Source organism: Maylandia zebra, linkage group LG10, assembly GCF_041146795.1.
Source record: "Maylandia zebra isolate NMK-2024a linkage group LG10, Mzebra_GT3a, whole genome shotgun sequence".
In the NCBI taxonomy this organism is placed as follows: Eukaryota; Metazoa; Chordata; class Actinopteri; order Cichliformes; family Cichlidae; genus Maylandia; species Maylandia zebra.
The window spans coordinates 9,222,097-9,242,722 of NC_135176.1; the positions used below are offsets into that span (position 1 = coordinate 9,222,097).

Sequence of the window (20,626 nt, forward strand, 5' to 3'; positions counted from 1 at the left end):
CAGTTCCACTAACGTTTGTCCCAACACCTCTTCTTCCTCCTGTTTTCTCACAGCTTGAGGAGTCAGAGTTTACTTGTGCAGCATCAGTGAAGGCTCGAAAGAGTATGGAGCTGGAAATAGAGGACTTGCATATCCAAATGGAGGATATGGTCAAAGCGAAGATGTCGGTAAGTTTTGACATCTGTTAACAATGTATCCTGAGGGTGCAACATATGTCGTTAAGTGGAACCGCACAAATTGTGTTCCAATTACCCACTTGACTAAGCTTGAATGCCAATATGTTCTGCATATGTTTCTATTGCTGTATGTTTTTGCATCTGTAACTCAGTCGATATTGTGCACGATATCACACATTCATAGATAATGAAATGTACTTACCTTTTTTCATGTTCACTTTTGATGAGAGGGAAATAATTTGCATAAATGTTTCTATACCCTTCTTTTGATGAGCAAATTAAACCAAAAACAACAAACAATGTTTAATTAACTGAGGGCTGGTGCCTGTCAAATTTTCTCTCTTCAAAATACAGCAGGGCTCGAACATTAATATGCATACATCATCAGCCCATGGTGGAATATTAAAATAATAAATGCCCTTTGGCATATGTCGGATTTCAACATTTTGCTCTAATGGATAAATAAGCTTTGTTGAATGTGTTTTTTTTTTTGCTTGCTCATTAATGGGTGTCTCATGAGAGTACTGCCTACATTTTAGACTCATGGACTGAGGATGTTTGTCTCTCTCGGGATGACACACAGAGTGCTATGTGCCTGTGCTTTGCTTGTTAATTGCTGCATTTATGGCAAGGGAAGGTCTTGTAAATGTCTGAGATTAGAGAATGCATATTGAAGGCCTGAGCCTCCCCCTGATCACAGAGGATGAACTCTAAATGGGACATCACCAGTATGCTGCACTGGCTGCACTTTTCCCTGCCTAAATGAGCCAATTGATTATCTCCAATTGGTCTTATCTTCCAGCCAGAACCCTGTCCAGATTGTGTTTCATTGCTATTAGATGAGATTCCCAGACTGCCACGGCCAGGCCAACTAATGACCATTTATCATATTCAATAGCTCATGAATAAATCCTGCCATTCTAAACTAAAGTGTGTGTTTCTCGCTCTGTTTGTGCCTTAGTTGGAGGAGCAGCTCAGCCGTCTGCAACGAGAGAAGAATGACCTGCAGTCACGCATGGAGGAGGATCAGGAGGACATGAATGACCTGATGAAGAAACACAAGGCTGCCGTAGCTCAGGTAGTCCTGCCTAAAACTTTAAACATCTGTTTGAATGCCAAGAAAAATGGAGTGTATTGCCTTCCGTTCAGCTCGAGAACTTTGTCAAGTATCTACTGTTAAGAACTTGGCTGTTCTTCAATACTGTTGCATTTGGTTGTATATTTTGTATTAGTGTAGTTGCACTTATTTTTGAAACATTAACATTATTTTCTCCAGTAGTGTCTTTGAAATTTGGAGGATATTCTCAGCTAAACATGGGGATATAATCTGTTGTACAGCAGACTACATGACCAAATATTTGACTTGGATATAATCTTGGACATTTGCATTGACAGTAATATAACAGATAACTGAGGCATACATGAACACCAACACACCTGACTCTCTGACTTTTTTTCTCTGTGCATGCATGCATGTGCATACTAGTCTGCCAGGGACTTAAGCCAGATCAGTGACCTGCAGGCCCAGCTGGAAGAAGCCACAAAGGAGAAGCAGGAGATCCAGGAAAAGGTAAAAAGAAGTATTCAAAAGCAATACAGCTCCCTGCCAGGAACCTGCCTGCTGCCTCAACACTTCTTTCTGATTAGGCTTTAGCTTTTCACTGTGTTCTCTGATTATTTTGACCAAAAATGCTCCTTTTATGTGGTAGCGTGCTTTCTTCCAGCCATTGCAATTTACATGTAAATAGTAGAAATCAGAGAAAAAGTGTCAAGGAGCAAATTTTCCCCCTCAGAATTCTTACAGTATTTAAAGGAAGGGTGGAGTACATAAACTTAACAGCCGATTAAGATGGAATAACTATTTAGGTGAAGAAGTAATTTTAGTCCTTTCAACAATCATCCCTGAACTTCAGCCAACCAGCTTTGGTCTAAATGTTTTTTTTCATTTGTAGTTCTGTTGTTATATCATTTTAAAGAAGAATATCAGGTTAATAAAGATGGCAATTGGAAGCAAGTAAGAAAATAGTGTTTTCGATATCAGCTATTGGTATGAAAAAAATGTAATAGCTGGAGATAATAGCAAAACCTTGTTACTGTGCAAGGCCAGTTTATTTTATGCATGATGTATATGGTTACTCCAATCAAGTGAAAAACCCTGAAGATTCCTTTTTGCTCTGACACAGACACACACACAGCGGATGCTTGCAGCAGAGTCATGTTTGAAATGTCAACCCATGGCGTTGTAGAAACAGATGGCCCTGTGCCAGTCATTTCTGGCTTTTGTGTCACCCCAAGCACCAACAGCTAGCTAGTGTACCTACATGAACATTCAATAAAAATAAGTGTCACTGGTTAGGACTGCAGGCAAGCTAGTTGAATACTAAGAATTTTAGTCTGGCTTTGTCTTTCCCGAGTAAGCAATGCGTTCCCTAAAAACACGTGATCTGAAGTTTGGAACATATGTTAAGATAAGATAGAACTTTATTAATCCCTCGGGTGGGTTCCTCTGGGAAATTCGACTTCCAAAAAGCACAGCAACGACCGAAGTTACAGTTACAGAATTGTTATATATACACACACACACACACACACACACACACACACACACACACACACACACACACATATATATAAATACAGAGACAAATATAAATAAAATATACAAAGGGGATAAATAGAATAAATAGGAATAAAAAATAAAAATACAAGTGAATTGCACATTTCAAGTATTGAGTCTATTGCACTGTTGACTATTTACAAAAAGTATTGCACAAGGTATTGTACAGTGAGGTGAAGAGGCACTACAGCTTAGTTGTTCCCCCCTCCTTTGTCCTCCTGTTTCCTGTTTCCCCTCCCTCTCCCCTCCAGAGAGGAGTTAAACAGTCTGATGGCGTGTGGGACAAAGGAGTTTTTAAGTCTGTTAGTTCTTGTCTTGGGGAGAAGCAACCTGTCACTGAACAGACTCTTCTGATTGTTTATGGCCGTGTGCAGAGGATGCCCAGCAGTTTCTTTAATGTCCTTTTCTCTGCCACTGTCACCAGAGTGTCCAGCTTCATGCCGACCACAGAGCTAGCCCTCCTGATCAGTTTCTCCAGCCTGGATGAGTCCTTCTTTGCTGTGCTGCTCCCCCAGCACACCACAGCATAGAAAAGTACTCCAGCAACCACCGACTGGTAAAACATCCTCAGGAGCTTCCTGCAGATGTTAAAAGACCTCAGCCTCCTGAGGAAGTACAGTCGGCTTTGGGCTTTTTTATACAGGTGCTCTGTGTTGCATGACCAGTCCAGTTTATTGTCCGAGGTACTTGTAGACCACCTCCACCTCCTCCCCCTCTATCTGAACCGGCAGTGGACCTTCTCTGGACCTCCCGAAGTCCACAACCAGTTCCTTAGTCTTTGAGGTGTTGAGTTGCAGGTGGTTTGTGTGACTCCATGCGACAAAGTTCCTCACCAGACTTCTGTACTCCTCTTCCTGATCATCCCAGATACACCCCATGATGGCCGTGTCATCTGCAAACTTCTGAATATGGCATAATTCAGAGTTGTAGCAGAAGTCAGAGGTGTACAGGGTGAAGAGAAGAGGGGACAGCACAGTTCCCTGTGGTGCTCCTGTGCTGCTGACCACAGTGTCAGACGTGATGTCCTTCAGCCTGACGTACTGTGGTCTGTCGGTGAGGTAGTCGGAGATCCAAGCCACCAGGCAGGGGTCCACCTCCATCCTGTTCAGTTTTTCCTGAAGCATACGGGGCCGGATGGTATTAAAGGCACTGGAAAAGTCAAGAAACAGTATCCTGACCGTGCCTTTTCCCCCATCCAGGTGTGAGTGGGCTCTGTGTAGGAGGTACAGGATGGCATCCTCCACTCCGACACCCGCCTTGTATGCAAACTGTAGTGGGTCCTGGGCATGTTGTACCTGTGGTCTGAGGAAGTTGAGGAAGAGCCGCTCTAGAGTCTTCATAAGATGTGACGTCAGTGCCACCGGTCGGAAGTCATTCAGCTCATTGGGCCGGTTCTTTTTGGGGACCGGGACGATGCAGGATGTCTTCCATAGGGCGGGCACTCTCCCCAGTCGCAGACTCGTTGTAGCGGCTCCCCAAGTTCAGCAGCACACGCCTTTAGCATCCTAGGACACACCTTGTCTGGGCCTGCTGCCTTTCTGGGGCGAAGCTTCCTCAGTTGCCTCCTGACCTGATCCACTGTGACACTGGGAGATGTTTGGGAGGAGGGGAGGGGGGGGGGAGATGTCTTGCTGCTGAGAGAGGGATTGGAGGAGGGGGGTGTCATGGTGTCAGGAAGGGGGGGAAGCGAGGGAGGCAGGAGAGTGGGGGGAGGACTCTGTAGTGAAGGTGAGGGTGAGGGGGTTGTGGGCTGGTCAAACCTGTTGAAGAAGTTGTTGAGTTCGTTTGCCTTCTCCACAGTCCCCCCCACTGTGCTTTTCTTGGTGTTGTGGCCTGTGATGGTTTTCACACCATTCCAGACCTCCCTCATATTGTTCCTCTCCAACTTCTGCTCCACCTTCCTCCTGTAGGTGTCCTTTGCTTCCCTCAGGCAGCGTTTCACCTCCCGCTGTGCTGCTTTCATCTCCTCCTTCACTTTGCCACTTGTTGCTCCAAAACCTGTATCTTTATACTTTTCAGTATTAATGATGCCTTCACAGATGTGCAAGTTAGCTAGTGCAATGTGCTCTAATGTATCTGCCAGCCATCACAGATGCAGGCTTTTGAACTCTGTACTGATAGAAAGCCAAATGATACATCTTCTCTTTAGAACAGAAAACAAAGAAATCATAAAGAATTTCAATCCATCTTCAATGATCTCTGGCTCAAAGAAGACCCAGCTGTGTTTAAATTTTGTGTTTTGTTTTTTTTTCTTAGCGTGGTAGAATTTTACAGCAACTGTGTTCACTCACAGTGCCGAAGTATTCCCGAGCCCTTGTAGAGGTTTTCACTGAAGAATCTGAACGCATCTGTCCCCTGGTCGTAGATGTCTTTGGATTCTGTGATGTTATGTATTTTAGATCACAAATGAAAGATAATTTTTAAATTCTTGAACTTTTGATGAAAGAGCCCTCATCTTTTACTTCTGGAAAAGTCAGAAGATGCTCTTTTTGTGTCTCATTACAGATTTTTTTGCTGAATTTATAGTGAAAATCTTTTCAAGTTTTTGTTTAGCATTACACAAGTTGCCCATTTTTTTTTCAACATTATGTTTATTAAAGTTTTACATATATATGTAACCGACCCAGAGTTTGGGCCTGTAAAACAGATTAAATGTTCCTGCAAAACAGGGAAATGATGAGACAGAGACGACTGGTGAAGTTTCTCTTTGCCTCGCTTCTGCCATATTTATTTATACAATCACATGTATTTTTAACTTGCAGCATCACCATTCTCTATATACAACAGAAATAACAATAAAACCGTCTGTATGTTCAAGCTGCAATACCACGATCTTTTCATGGCAAACAAAAGTACTTCACGTGTAGTGACCTTCAAATCATTTACTCGGCTATTCTCTCTGAATGACAATTCAAAACAATATGAAATGCGTGTTCAAATACATTTTTACCTCTATTTAACTTTTAACCCAAATACCTATGTATTCTGATTGTTTTAACCAATTTAGCTTAGTAGCTCACAAATACATGAAAGAGTCATGTGTATGCTGGCAGGCTTAGCTTTAACATTCTCAAAATCACTTTTCAGAACCAGTAAACAGTCGTTTTTCACTGCCAACAGCAGATTAACATTCATATTCACAATATCAGGACACAACAAGGAGCTTATTCAGCTAAACGACCCGAAATAAGTGAAGAAAGGAAACCAAAATGGCGCCCGCGGCTGGCTGGGCTTTGGCATTTTTTTCAGCCCTTCTACTTCATAAAACGTAACCAATAACAGCGTTTACCCGTTGATTTATACCCCCACATTTAGCTATGTTTCTTATCAATATTTTACAACCGTTTTACTATAGTTTTACCGGTTACAAACCTGCAAAACAGGGAAATGATGAGACAGAGACGACTGGTGAAGTTTCTCTTTGCCTCGCTTCTGCCATATTGGAGAGGAGGACCTATGACCTCGCTATTCTGTCTCACTGAACAATGCGCCACCCGGAGGCTGGGGGGTGCAACTACCTCATTACACATGGTTCACTTCGGTGACAAGTCTCTCTTTCTTTTAACAAGTACTACTCCTGATGTGACCACACATTAGTGTGTCACATATACATATATAAAGTACATAAGTTGCCCATTTTGTGTAATATAGTGTTTGTGTTTATAGTTTTTGGTTTTGGAAAAGCACAATTAATCTGCAGGAAAATGTTTTTTTAAGACTCTGTGGCTGGGGAACTGAAATCCTATATCCAGCTTTGGGTATAGTTTATTGAACTGTTGGACTTGGCATTATTTGAACTTGCTGTTTGGGCTTTATGTCTATAGTTTTCATTCTAGTTGCCAGAAATTGAATAAAGACTGTTGACTTTAGTGTTCACCTAAATCTTTCTCTAGCAGGTCAAAGTGTTCACTTATTTAGAGAAATCCCAAAAATGAATCGGCAAGTGCTAATGTTTACATGGCAATCATCAGCAAATTGCCATTGTGAGTATGCTAGTCTGCAGATTTTAGCACATATATCAAAGCCTTCCAAATGTGACAGATGGTGTGGCTAATGGTGTGGTTGCAAATTCCAATTTTTGTTTTCACACTGCACTTGCTAAGTCACAAACAGATCTGAATTATACAACTGTAATAAACCATAGTGTCCTTGCCTGATTTACCCTATTTCTGAGCTGATTGGTCAAATTACTGCATTTTGTGCTTGAGGTGTCTGTTAATGGTTGAGGTCTGGCATAAATGTGGATTCATGTGATACAAAGATTAATGCTTCTGATTCAGGCCTATGTTGATAAGTGCTTTTATCATGTTGTACTGATGGAATAATATTTGTTCAGAAGACAACCTCTGTGTTCGATATGTCATGTATTAATGCATGCCTATTTCCTTTTTTGATGCATTTATTTACAAAATGAATTTCGTCTGGTAGATTAAATGTGAATTTAGGCATGGCAAAGTTTAGCATAAGTGTGAATGCACATTATACGACCACAGCTTGGTGTTACTAGACTGTATTTTATGGCTGCATGGTGAACTAAACAAAATTGTGTGCTATAATCACAGAATCAAAACACAGAAATAATAGCACACTGTTAGTTTTGGGTCACTCAAGGCCCACCCATCAGAATATTTTTGGCGATACCCAAGTAGCACAGCAGGGCTGTAAGGCATTGTTAAAACCTGTCAGAGTAAGCAGTGATAGCTATCTAAAGCATCTGACCTTGAAGTGGTTATCTTATCCCCAGTAGGAGAAAAATCTGGATTCTTTAGTAATATCAAAGGAGAACTCCAAATCCTCCTTGTCTCTGATGCAAAGTCCCTTATTAGGTGCCATGCTGGCTTTTGGACCAGTTTTGTTGTGATGTGTCTTTCTTCCTTTTATCAGTCATGAGAAAACCATTCAGATGGAACACAAAAAAAAAACGTGCTTTGCATGAAGCAAAAGCTTTTCTAAAGGCTTGTGAAATTACTGTGGCTTGCTGTTACTCAGTTTCAACAACAAGCTCTTCTTTTAACTATTTGTTGTACATTTGGGGCTTATCTAGAGCTTATTATTCACGCTGTATACCAAATATTTATATTTAGAGACTTGGATTACATTTATACAAAACTGCAGTTTGGTTTTAATACATGCACACATCAGCACTTCATTTTAATTTTCACAGATCTCACTTAAGAGGGGGCGCAAAAACCAGAGGTCAAGAAGGTGTACAGTGGAAATTGCTCTTCAAGAGTGTTTATTTGTGTAAATATGTGTGTGTGTCCTCCAGCTCCATTCGCTACAGAACCAGTTAGAGTTCCAAGAACAATCCATGGTGGAGAAGTCACTTGTGAGCCGCCAGGAGGCTAAAATCCGTGAGATAGAGACCAAACTGGAATATGAGAAAACGCAGGTTAAGCGGTTGGAGGTAAGATGATGTGGACAAATGTGAAAGCCATGCATTGCCAACCTGTTAATTGGATTCTGACACTTAATTTCCGAGTAATTTTAAGACAAAGGCCTTAAAAAGAAAGTTATAGTGCCGCTTGCTTTTCTCCGTACTGTCTTTCTAGATAACAAAAGTGTCCATCATGGAATGAATTTAATTAGGTTCTTATAAAGACAGTCAGTTGATGGTCACCTTCCCTGTTATTCACCTTAAAAATGAATTAAAATGAATTTGGACAAAGGGCAACTCATAGCACTGTTCACATTTCCATTTTGTTATTATTAATGGCATAACTGACAGTGGCCAGCTGCAGGCAGCTGAGAAATGACTTAAAACAGTACAAAGAAGATAATTTATCTTGAGTGTTGTTCACTTGTCTGTACTATATGTGCCCTTAACATGTTCGTCACCTGCTTCCCAGAGTCTGGTGGGTCGTCTGAAGGAGAATCTTGAAAAGTTGACGGAGGAGAGAAATCAGCACATCACTGCAGAAAACAGGGAGAAAGACCAGAATAAACGCACGCAGAGGCAGCTAAGGGACATGAAAGAAGAAATGGCAGAGCTGTCCAAGAAGGAGGCTGAGGCAAGCCGCAAGAAACATGAGCTGGTAAGGCCATGGGTGATTTGTGACCTTATGGTACTCACTGGTGTTTACACTGGAGGAGCTAACCATGCTCCAATCCATTCACCAGGAAATGGACATCGAGAGCTTAGAGGCAGCAAATCAGAGCTTACAAGTGGACCTTAAGTTAGCCTTCAAGAGGATAGGGGATCTGCAGGCTGCCATTGAGGATGAGATGGAGAGTGATGACAACGACGACCTAATTAACAGGTAAAGTGCAGATTTATTCTTTGTTTCATTAGATGCCACACTGCAATGTAGCTAGCTGCCTTAGGTACCACAGGGCATTCTCTTTGTATGTTGGAAGAAAGTTACCAAATGAGATGTGCTAGCTTTTTCACCAGGCTGTCAATCATAACATGTTCTTTCTCCTATGTCTTCCTGCTTCAATTTCTAACCTCTTTTGAACAAAGTCATACTACAGTCTGTGAGTTCCCCAAATACTTCTCAAATGGTTTAATTCTGCTCCATGCTTTTGATCTTTTGTCTCTTTGTTGTTTTTTCTGGTTTGGTTACACGTTTCCTCTTTGCAGTTGAGAGGGTTATGCTGGCTCTGAGCCCTCAGATGTAAACACTAACTGCAATATTACAGACCTCTAAAAAGAAGACAGTGCACTCACCAGCTCTGTTTGAGCAGAGGGCATAGGTTGTTTTACTGCTTTACAGTACACAGTTATTTTATATGTGCTTAAATTGCTCTTATGTTCTGTCCTCCTCTTGCAGAGTTTCAGAAAAAATGTATCTCACGTTCTCTGTTTTCTTTTTCCTTTTGGTGTCTTCCACATTTCTGGCAGTTTGCAAGACATGGTGACAAAATATCAGAAAAGAAAGAACAAAACGTGAGAATGGAAAATGCTTCCTTTTGTTTCTGTCATTATGGTTGTTTTCAAGTTTGTTTTGTTTTTCTTCGGCACCCATTTTAACCGCAAGGGAGAATAATGCAGTATACCTTATCCTTTCATTCTTTTTGTTCACGGTAACACTGTGAGACGAAGTAATTTTAAATAGAATAGAAAGCAGTGTCTGTGTTATACGTCTCTGATAAAAGCTATGCTTAAAGGATGGCCCCGGTGTTTCATTTTATTTCGTGCCAAGTGTCTGGCGGTGTCCGTACACAGTCCGCCTCATTAGAGATTTCAAGGCTTGTTTGTTTGATGTTAGATGAAATGTAAACTAGAATGAAAAATGGAGTATAAGGCTAAATGTTGAAGTTTTTCCTCCTTTAAACCGTTCTCACTGCTTTTGAAAATATGAACCAAAAGAAAAACCATTTTTTTAAGAAACGTGATAATGCTGCATCATTCTCTCTATGAATAATTTTGCGTCAAACATCGTCCTCATTCACCGCTCACCACTTTGTTAAAATCAAGAGTTTGCATTTTTGCACTGACTTTTCTTTAATTGTCTTTTTGTTCTTCTAAAGCTTTTCCAAAGCACATGGAGCACATCTCAGTGAATGCAGCACTGTGATGCATCAATGCAAAATTATAAATGTAATATTCATTTACTGCACTTTGCATGATAAGAGACTAGGGGTGAATGATATCACCTGTGTAATGATATGTGATGAAAATTTCCAATAATGGCTTGAACTGACAATACAGAAAGAAAAGTAGTGAGTGCTCCAGCAATGCTCGGTTAAATCAGTTGTTGGGTCACATACATCATTTTTGTCTTAAATGATGTAACAAGTTTGTTGTTTCCACTTTTAGCTGGAAGATGCATATTTTGCAAAGCACCATGCTTTGTTAGAGGTCGTTGAAGTAGCTCCATTTTAGGTACTAAATCGGCATAGGATGCTCTCATGCGGCTTTTGCTCTCAGACATGTCTGGGTTTGTTGTTGCATGCACTGGGGAAGGTAGATACATGGTGTTGCTGTAGCAATGATATTGATCATGCATAATCAGGCAGCTCTATAGGAGATATGTGTAGTAATATGAAACAATTACAATTCTGTGGTTGCCTGAATGTATCTTCAGTCATCTGCTTTTTTTCTGTGACAGTTTGGTGAAGATATTTTCAGTGTTTAATCTTATGGGAGTAATTTACATGTGCTCTGGAAAACCTTAAGCATGATTGTGTGAGTACTGCTTGTGAGTGTATGTCCTGTCTGCATATACAGCAAGTGGTGTGAACAACACAGTCCACTACTTGAATGTTTTGACTCAAAGCTGAGCTTTTGATTTCCTTGTATTCAAACATTCTACTAATCCAATCTTATTTTACAGTACTGTGAAACATTTAACTGAAAATATAAAAGTTCATCTTGTCTCTCGTGTTAAATGTGGTTATTTATTTTTACTCAACCCTCTTTTCTTTCATTTTCAATGTAGTAAAAGGATTTTGGCATGCTGAATAATTAACTGTCAATGCCAGCATAATCTTCTGTTTATGGCAAATATCCATAGCTTTCTACATTAACCTTTGATTGCTTTTTCAAAGGAATATGCTATTGTGCCTTTATTAATCACTTTGTCTTTCAATTTTTCATCAAACAGTCCATGTGTATCCGTGCTTTGCCTTTCTTTTTGTGCAACTCGAGGCAAAGAGCAACGATTTGCCATGTTTACTTAATTACATTTTCCCTCCTTCGACATCATTGCATTAACAGCATGGATGAACAGTAATGGAGGTGGTGATTTTCTCCTAATTATGAAGTGGATTTTCCAGATGAATTACATTACTATTGAATATTTTGTACTTAATATTTCAAAGCAGAGGTTGCAATTCTTGGATTAATGTGATTGTAGTGTCATTTACATTTCTGATTGCAGCACAATACTTTGCAAGGCAAGAAAAATTACCTTTTTTGTCACCAGGTGATAATTATCCTTGAAGTTCAAGTTAATTACATCAGAGTGCAATGTGTCCACGGTTTGACGTAATTAGCTCTTGTACAATAAAGACCATAAATGTATGGTTTAATGTTTCTGTTATTTAGCACTTACACGATAGCACCAAACCATACATGATTTGATGCTGACTGTAAGTATTTGCGACAAAGATTTACAACCAGTGTAGACCAATTGTCAGAAGCGATTAATGTTCACGTCTGAAGTCTTGGGGCTTGTTTGTATCTGTGGGCCTCAGGACTGGTTAGCTAGTGTGAGGCCAAGGACAAATCGTTTGTGACACCATTTGCACAGCACTCAATTGCAAGCCACCTTTTATTTTGCACGCCTGTGTGTTAGACTGAGGGTAGGAGATGGAGATAATTTTGCTGTGGGCTGGTTTCAGTATTTTGGTGTGTAATATATCATGTTAAAAAGTCACAGCATCAGGGAGATGACAAATGGGTAACATGTGTAATCAACACGCCGGTATTAACGAAGCTATTATCTCTCTCTTTTTTTTTTTTCTGGTGGGCTTTTATCAGTTGTATTTACTATGCGAAAGAGAGTAGAGGGAGTGTGAAATGAAGGGCTGGCTTATTATAGCTTGACTTGGACTCACAATTTTCACCTTTTGCCTCAGAAGGCACTACTCAGACTCTGCAATGGGCAGGGTTTGTGTAGTAAAATTATAACCAGACCACTTAATCTCGCTGGGATCATCATTACCTGAAAATTGGCCCCTGAGTTAAGATATAAATGCTCTTAGAAAGCCTGAATAACACTTAAAGAACCTAATGCTCCTGGCGCTCTGCGCTCACTCCCTGACGATGCCCTGCTTTCACGCAGACCACCACAAAGAATGGAAGAAAGAACACAATTTGTTCTGAGAGGAGAAAAAATGAATGTGTGACGCAGAGATTGGTGACAAAGGAGACACTACTCTCTTCAGTGGGAGACCTATGTAAATGCACATATGGTATCTAGAGCTATTATGGAGGCTGGAGCTGTCTAGCTGTCATCTCACACCTCTTGGAATACTGTGTTTGCACCTTATAAGCAGTTTGCCACATTTTCCAGTGCTCAGAAAGAAAAGCTAGTCCACAGAGACAGATCTGTTACCTACATTGCTGTTTGTTATTTTTAATGGTGCTCAGCTTGATATAGACACAAGATGAACTATATATCTACAATTGTGATATGTGAAGCAATTATTTTAGATGGATGAAACGTGATTGTTGCAACGGTATCTTAGGTAAGGCATAGCGCCTTACCTAAGATACCGTTGCAACAATCACGTTTCATCCATCTAAGACGAAAAAAGATAAAGAGGAACTGCAAATTGGATCTCTCTATAATGAACCTTAATTTGTGTATTTAATATAGAGGATGTTGTCTTGAACGTAAGAAGTGTCTCTTAAGAATGTAATTTTCTGCTCTGCTCAGAAACACAAGTCAAACATACTTTATGCCTTCATAGCATATGTGTGTCTTTGCAATTTCAAAAGTGTGAAATGTGAAAATTTATTTTCACACATCATGCAGCCTAAGAAGGCAGTATATCTCGCACTGAAGGGAGGGAAGGGAAAAAAAGAGAAGAGGATTTTTCACTTAATGTAATTTGACCCCAGTGTCAGTATTGACTTAGAGGTTATGCCACTTTGCTCACCTCCTTGTGTCACTTTAACCTCCTAGGACAATGGGATGCATAACACAGAATATTCACCAAAAAAAGAAAAAAAAAATCAACTGGGATCTGCTTAGCTCTTTCATCCAGATCTGTAAGTCTCTGTTTATTGATTGCCATGTCAAGCATAGGGCCATGGGGCTGTCTCAAGGCTCCACTCCAATAACAATCACCAGGGACGACAGGTGACAAGTCACACAGATGCTAGCAGCTTGGAACCAGCCAAACAAGTTAATTATACTTCCAGGAGCTTCATCTGCATACCGCCTTTTCACTAATGCATTTGCAGCACATTTGTCTCTTGTACGGACACCAAACTGTTGCATGGCGTCATACTAACCCCTATTTTTATATGAGAGAGAAATAACTGTAACCTGCTAACAGAAAGTTTTTAATATGTGAAATCAAACACCTTTTTTTTTCTTGGCTGTGTAATTTATGTAATCTGACACTATATAAAATACTTGATGTATTTCTGGAATTTAACATTAAACAGCCAAGTGACGATCAAAAGAACACATCCCTACATTTCTTCTTTGTGTGGAAGATTGTTCTACTTAAAGAAGAAAAATTTTAAGATGAGTATTTTTTCTGTTGGAAAGCCCTGGATGCTCTATATCAACTCTAGCTGATTTGGTTTCTTCACAGTGGAGAGGAGATGGACACAGATTCAGAAGTGGAGGACCGTGTGGACGGAGTCAAGTCTTGGCTCTCCAAGAACAAAGGCTCCTCCAAGACCATGTCACAAGAGGGAAGTCTGAAGAGCACCAGGTTAGTGAAAGCTTTCCATGCTTTTTGTCAGATGACCGTATAATTCCCCATTATAACAGTGATGAAACTACCCACATCGCCAGCCTTAAAAAGGCTCACGATTACCTGGGGCAGTTTGCAACAGAAGGATGAGTATTTCATGTGATTAGGTGTCATCTCTCTCTCCCGGTAATCTGTCTAATGACAGGAGGCAGGATGGGGAAGCGGCTGCTGTCAAATTTATTGAAGTGGCCTGTGGCCAGTTGGCACGCCTGCAAAATGACGCCTCTACCACAGTTAGATAGATCTTCTCACTGGTTGATTGCCTCACTTTCTACAGTGTACACTGTGCATAACAGCAATAGCCAGAGGTACTGAATGTGTTCCCTGACTCTTGAATGGTTTCAAGGACAAAATGAAAATGACAGATTTATTCTATAACAAATTGACATCAGTGTGTCAAAGTATGAAAATGTAACCTTTCAGTTACCACATATAAGCTGTCATAGTTGTCATACATCAGCTGTGAATATTTCACGAAATTAAAATTGAGAGTTCCGGCTTTAAATACGCAGTATTTTTCTTCTTGTGTTCTCCTGGTTGTCATTTTTCTTATGCGACTCTTTAGATATTCAGCAAATGCAGATGCCAAAGAGATGAAAGAAGGTAAGGAGAAGATTAATGACAAAGATGGGAAAGAGGTAGAGCCGAGCAGATCGGTGTCTGTCCTGAGCTCTCTGAGCTACCGGAAACGCTCCAATCTGAAGGACTCCATAGGAGGTACAGGCGATGACAGCTCCCTGTTCAACACTCTCAAAGAACAGCCTGACACACTAGACCATGCCTCCATTCGAAAATCTAAATCAAAGTCTGGAGACCTTCAGGAAGATTGGAAGAAGAGTCGGTCACAGGAAGACTTAGAAGACAAAGGTTCTGTCATCTCTTTAGCCTATTCTGAAGCCACCAGCAGAGCCAGGAAGGGTTTGGAGTCCCGCTGGACTTCACGCAGCAGCCCTGAGTTTGATAAAGAGTCCATGGTATCCTCTGTGGGTCCCAGCAGGATGTCCACCCGGAGAGCAATGATGGACATGGATGATGACAATAAGTCAACTATCAGCAGTGTGAGCCGATCCAGCCCTCGATCGCTCCATCGCAGCACATCTTGGAAAGATGAGAGACGCAACAGCTCTCGCTTGTCCGTTGCCCGCAGTTGTGGCCTGAGTGAGTTTGGCCTACACGTAGATGACGATGATGACGGCCAGAGTGTTGCTTTTAGCAGAGGGGGAGCCTCGCCTTACAGTCCCCGCTCACGCAGTCGCAGCCTTTCTACATCAGCTCAAACACGCTCATCAGACAACAATCCGCTTGACACGTCAGACATTAAATTAGTCACCCATCGAAACTACTTGGACCCTGACCTAGAGGCTGCAATTAATGAGGTGCTGAGCTTCAAACCTATTAAGTTCAAACGCAGCAAACTTGATGAGTCTAGTGATGAGGACAAGGATGAAAAGATGAAACAAGTGAGTGAGGACAGTAGGAAGAAGGTTGAAAGTGAAGGGCTGGGCTGCAGCACTTCTAACCCGCTTCGTTCTTCATTAGGCTCTACTCCGGAGCACAGTAACAGGCCAACAAGCACCAGCAGCTCTCGTAGTTGTCTAGATAAAAAAGGTAAAGTTTCATCATCTGAGAGCTCCTCATCGTCAGATGACCATCACAGCAGAAAGAGCTCAAAGTTGAAAAAGGGCAAGAAGAAATCCAAGAAGAGCTCTAAGAAAAAAAGCGAATCAGAAGACTCTTCTTCCTCTTCAGAGTCTTCGTCCTCCAACTCAGCCATCTCCTACCGCAGCTCCAGTAGTATTAAAAAGTGCCCTAAACAAGAATCTGATGACGACGAGAAGGAACTTCCAGGTCATGGAAAATCTAGTAAGAAGGAAACAAAGAAGAAGCAGAAGAAAATGGACAGCTTGGTGATGAAGTACCTGTACAGGCATGACAGTGACTGATACTGAACGAAGGTGATACTTGGTGTGGTGATAACCCCGAGCCTGCCATAAAGTTTGGTCGTCTGACTTAAAATACTAACGTTTGCTATGTGTGACAGTTTCTTTGTTTTTAGTTTGGTTTTTATTCATCATTTTGACTAAATGGTCCGTGTGAAGAACAAATGCTGATTTGTACTACTACCAGTGTTCTTGACAAACATGACACAGGCCTATTGATGCCTACCACCGTTTTTCCTTTGCTTGTACTGACATTTGTCTTAATTTAAGCTTCACATTTTTCCATACACTGTAGTGATGCCTCTGGTTTGCATTACACAAACTCCTTGAGTTTTATTTTTAAATTCCATTAGAAACAACAGTTTATATTTAGGTTTAAAGTAATCCATCACTGCAATTCATCAGATTCTTTTTAGCTTTTATTTGTCCCGCTCCAAGGCATCACAGGCAGCACACTGAAATATTTGTCCTGAAATAGTAGTGATATAAAGCAGTGTTACATTCCTGTGTGTTTTTTATTTAAAAAAAAAAAAAAGCATCTCTGCAAATCTGAGTGTTTTTCCTAATGGTGTTTGAGATGGTGTTTTGCACGCATAGTATTAAGAGAAGAGTGTCTGCCTGTGACTGTTCCTCTAGCACAAACTGATAAACAGATGCTGGCAATAACGGGGAAAAAATGTAATTACACCTATTTTTCTTTTTGCATGTTAACTGTGAAGAGTTCAGGTGTGACGTGACTGTTGATATTATTTGATGTAAACATGTGTAATATATTCTAAAATGAGCTCTGCCTCAAAAGCTATCTATTTTGAGTTCCTGATAGCATCTCTTGTTCTTGTCATACCTATGCCAGCGAACTAATAAAGGCCAGTTTTCTGTATGTGTTAACAATTTAGCCTTAAAACACAGCTCTCTGTGTGCTGTTGCTTTTGCTGTTGCAAAATGGTCAAATATTCATTTCACACTTCATTAAAGTAAACCTACTTGAAAGTAATTATTAGGACATTTTGATTTTAATTTGTATTGCTTGTTTTGATACATCTTGCTGCTCTGGAAGCTAGTTACACAGGTGGCTTAAAGCAATCTGGTTATATATTAGTTTTCATGGATATAGCTAGAAGGTAATCAAATTATAAATATGTTAATTTGCAAGCACCCCTTTTATCAAATTTTTAAAAAGTATTTTTTAAATGTTAGTGTCCTTGGCTTATGTACTGACACAGTTCATGGATGAAATGCAGCATTTTGTATGTTGAACATGCAGTGCAGTGTACTTCAAGCAGATGTCTAATACTCAAGGACACTCATGTGTGTTTAATCAGAAAGATACTATTTTAGTGTTAAAGAGCCTGTTTCAGTGGTTTTTCCTTGTTCTCATTAAATTGTATCTTAATGGAAGTATTCATATACTGGAATCTCTGCAGTAAGCTAAGCTGCTATCAAACTAGTGCAATGAGTGATTCTGATGTAATGAGTTGTCATGACAATGGATTCTAAGAATGGCTCCAGGTAAATAACCTTTTTAATGAGTAGAGGCAGAAGCAAGGCACAAGCTCACTGAATGCTGTGTTGGTTCTGATTTAATCTCTTCTACATTTAACCTACTAACAGCACATATTTACTAATATTTGAACATGGTGCCATTACAATACTTCTGCATGTAATTTTTAAGCATTTAGCTCAATAAGAAATTTATTTTAATGATTCATAAAGTTTTTTTTATTGGTGTCCACAGAGCTAGAATCTCTGTGACGCAAAAAGAGGGAAACCATGCTAACATAGTGCATGCATGTCTTGCTCATTTAAGAGTTTATTGACTGGAAAGAGTCAGCCAAGAGTTTTGTATCTTAAAAGCTGTTTTTTTTTCTTTTCTTTTTTTATGTGCGTTTGCTTTTTTTTATGGGGCTATAAAAGAAATCATGTTCTAATGTGTCTGTATGTGTATTGACCCCTACAGCCCTCCTGTACACCGGAGAGATGCGAGTCTGCCCAGATCAGATGAAGAGGATGAGGTGGACAGAGATGGGGGGCAGGCGCCGAGGCAGATCAACTGCGAGGGCTCGCTGGCAGAGAGCTCGTCATAATCCACAGCCTGTCAACCTTGGTTTTTCAGTGACACCAATCGCACAACAGGGACACAGTTCTTTTCTGCTAACTTTATTACTCTTTCCCAGCCAACAAGAACAGAAATGAGGCACACAAAGAATGCTTTTTGTTGAGTAGGTTAGCTTGGGCATTTCATTATCCTCATTGTGGCACACCTAATAACATCATAAAATTATTTTGCTTAAATTATGCTTCTTTTAAGTATTATTTGAAAGAATATTAAAATGAAGGACTATCAGAAGAACCTTTGTGCTGCTGCTTTATTTATAAGAGCTGCTTTTCAGGCATATTTAAGCACCCCTCTGCACTTTTCTGACTTTACAGATAGCTCTGCCAAGAGGATTTAGATAAGCCTGCTTTGGTTTTGGACTTCTTCAAGAAGGTCTGACCAACTATTAAGATTATTCTTATCTTTTCCATTAATGTAGACTACTGCAGTGGGAGGAATTAACCTCTTTTTAATTAATTATCTCACTGCCCGTTTACATATGGCTCTTGTTGCAACTTGAGATATTCATAATTTTAAGAATGTGAGGTTAGCTAATTATTGCTGACAGGAAAAAAAAACAGACAAAACTAAAACCAAGCTGTTAGGGTTTTAAAGATGACCTATGTTGGAAATTCTGAGAAATGGAGTTAAGTTAAGATTTCAATGTGCATTGATAGTTTAAATGGATATATACTATGTTGAATCAAATGCTTTAGATGCAACTTAGATAAAATTGAATAAAGCTACAAGTATTTTATTGAGATGAAGTTTGCTGTATTTTTGTGCTACTTGAAGTTCAAAGGGAATGCATTTTTTTGTTGCTAATATAGCTTCTTTAAATAATATCCCACAGGAGATTATTCCAGTTTTTGGATATATAATAAAATGAAGTCTGTTCTGATCTCTCCGTTGCTGATTTTACTACTTTAAAAGTGTACGATGAAGATGATCTTTAGAGCATTTTGGGCAAATTGGCTTAAGCAAATAATTCCATACCTTTTTGCTATTTCAGGGTGCCAAATATGACATGGATTATATTCTTATAAATAGTTAATGTTTGCATATGAGAAAAGTTTGGGTTGGGAATGTAAAAGCAGCCCTTAAAATCATATTCCTTTCTTTTATATTGAGGCTCTTTCTCAAAGCTGTCATTTTGAATGTAATTTAAAGGATCATTAGAGCCATATGTTAAAATATCAGCAGCAGGATTTGAAAGATTCTTCCTTGTGTTGGGCTTTTTTCATTCAAAGTACTGCCAAAATACCTTTAATTAAAACCACTCTGCTCATAAAATGTAATACTTGTATGTAATTTCAGATGCACAGAGGTATGAATTGATTTCTTATTGGCATTTTTTTTCTTTTCAGGCACATATGAAAATAACTGAATACTTCTTTATTTAACCTTGATAATGATATCCTTAGTGTGATGTAATGGATTTTAATGTATGGGCTTTCTGCTCATGCGAAGAAAAGCTTGAAGTGTCTGTCTTACTATTAGCATATTATTTTCTCAGTTTTCTTTTCTATGCTTCAGACATGAATATTAATGTGGAACACAGGAAACTTTGATGTCAGTTTTTCAGAATAGACTTGTTAAATGAAGAAGAAGAAGAAAAAAACCTCCAAGTTGGAGTAACTGACTTTACCAGATAATACTTCAAAACTTTGCACTTCATCGTATCTTTTTAAAAGGCTTGTCTATTTTCATTATTGAACAGATTGCCACATGTTATATGCGTGATCTCAGAGGGATTTTTTTTTTTTTGGCAAATAAATTCTGCTGTTTACAAAAATCTGTGTTGGCTCACTGTAATTGCATAGAGGTATAATTTGGATTCACATTAGTTTGAAATTCACCACTATCAGAAAACAGTTTGAGAAATGGTTACAAAGCAAGGAGGACAGGTTTAGTTTAAGAAAAAAAAAAATCTGATGTCTGATTAATTTTAGCTCATCTGCTGCATGGAAGTGTCTCATCATACCCATCCAGTTTTCCCAGGAGAGCACAGAGGAAACAAGCAATTCATAGAAATGATTAATTCCGAGTAGATGGGGAGGCAGACTGAATGTTGCTCACACTTAATTTGACTGCTGCACATCTACACAGTTCAAAACCAAGCCTTGGGCAAATTCAGGAAGATCAAAAACCTGAGTGCAAGCATAGTCTTCCTTCCACATCAATCTTTATTCTACATAGGCAAAGCTTACCTAGATTCAAAGGGATTGATGGGTTTTAGATTACCACCTTGGTTGACATTCACACACAGTGTGTTTTTGCTTTAAAGAATCCCCCTATTTATCCAACCAATCTGTAATCCTCGCTCCTATACACAACCTGTTCTGCTGCATCACTCTGTGCCAGGGAGCTTTTGCTGTAATTTCACTTCACTTGCGTGCACCCTCCGGATGGCTGC

The 20,626-nt window shown here is 39.7% G+C and overlaps 1 protein-coding gene across 6 annotated transcripts in view; it reads left to right on the forward strand.

Moving 5' to 3' along the window:
• The window catches only part of LOC101482622 (unconventional myosin-XVIIIa), a 64,260-nt gene extending 44,255 nt beyond the window's left edge, over positions 1-20,005 (forward strand). For 4 of the 6 annotated variants that reach the window (XM_004557364.4, XM_076888997.1, XM_076888998.1 and 1 more), the window contains 10 exons: positions 54-167; positions 1,138-1,254; positions 1,663-1,746; positions 8,063-8,200; positions 8,643-8,828; positions 8,914-9,053; positions 9,638-9,682; positions 14,011-14,133; positions 14,741-16,130; positions 18,073-18,204. In XM_004557364.4, the coding sequence (XP_004557421.2) occupies positions 54-167; positions 1,138-1,254; positions 1,663-1,746; positions 8,063-8,200; positions 8,643-8,828; positions 8,914-9,053; positions 9,638-9,682; positions 14,011-14,133; positions 14,741-16,118 (2,325 nt within the window). In that variant the 3' untranslated portion in view covers positions 16,119-16,130; positions 18,073-18,204. Of the gene's footprint in view, positions 1-53; positions 168-1,137; positions 1,255-1,662; positions 1,747-8,062; positions 8,201-8,642; positions 8,829-8,913; positions 9,054-9,637; positions 9,683-14,010; positions 14,134-14,740; positions 16,131-18,072 lie in introns of all 6 variants that reach the window. The other 2 variants (XM_076888999.1, XM_076889000.1) reach the window with 2 other exon arrangements.
• The last annotated feature ends 621 nt before the right edge of the window (positions 20,006-20,626 follow it).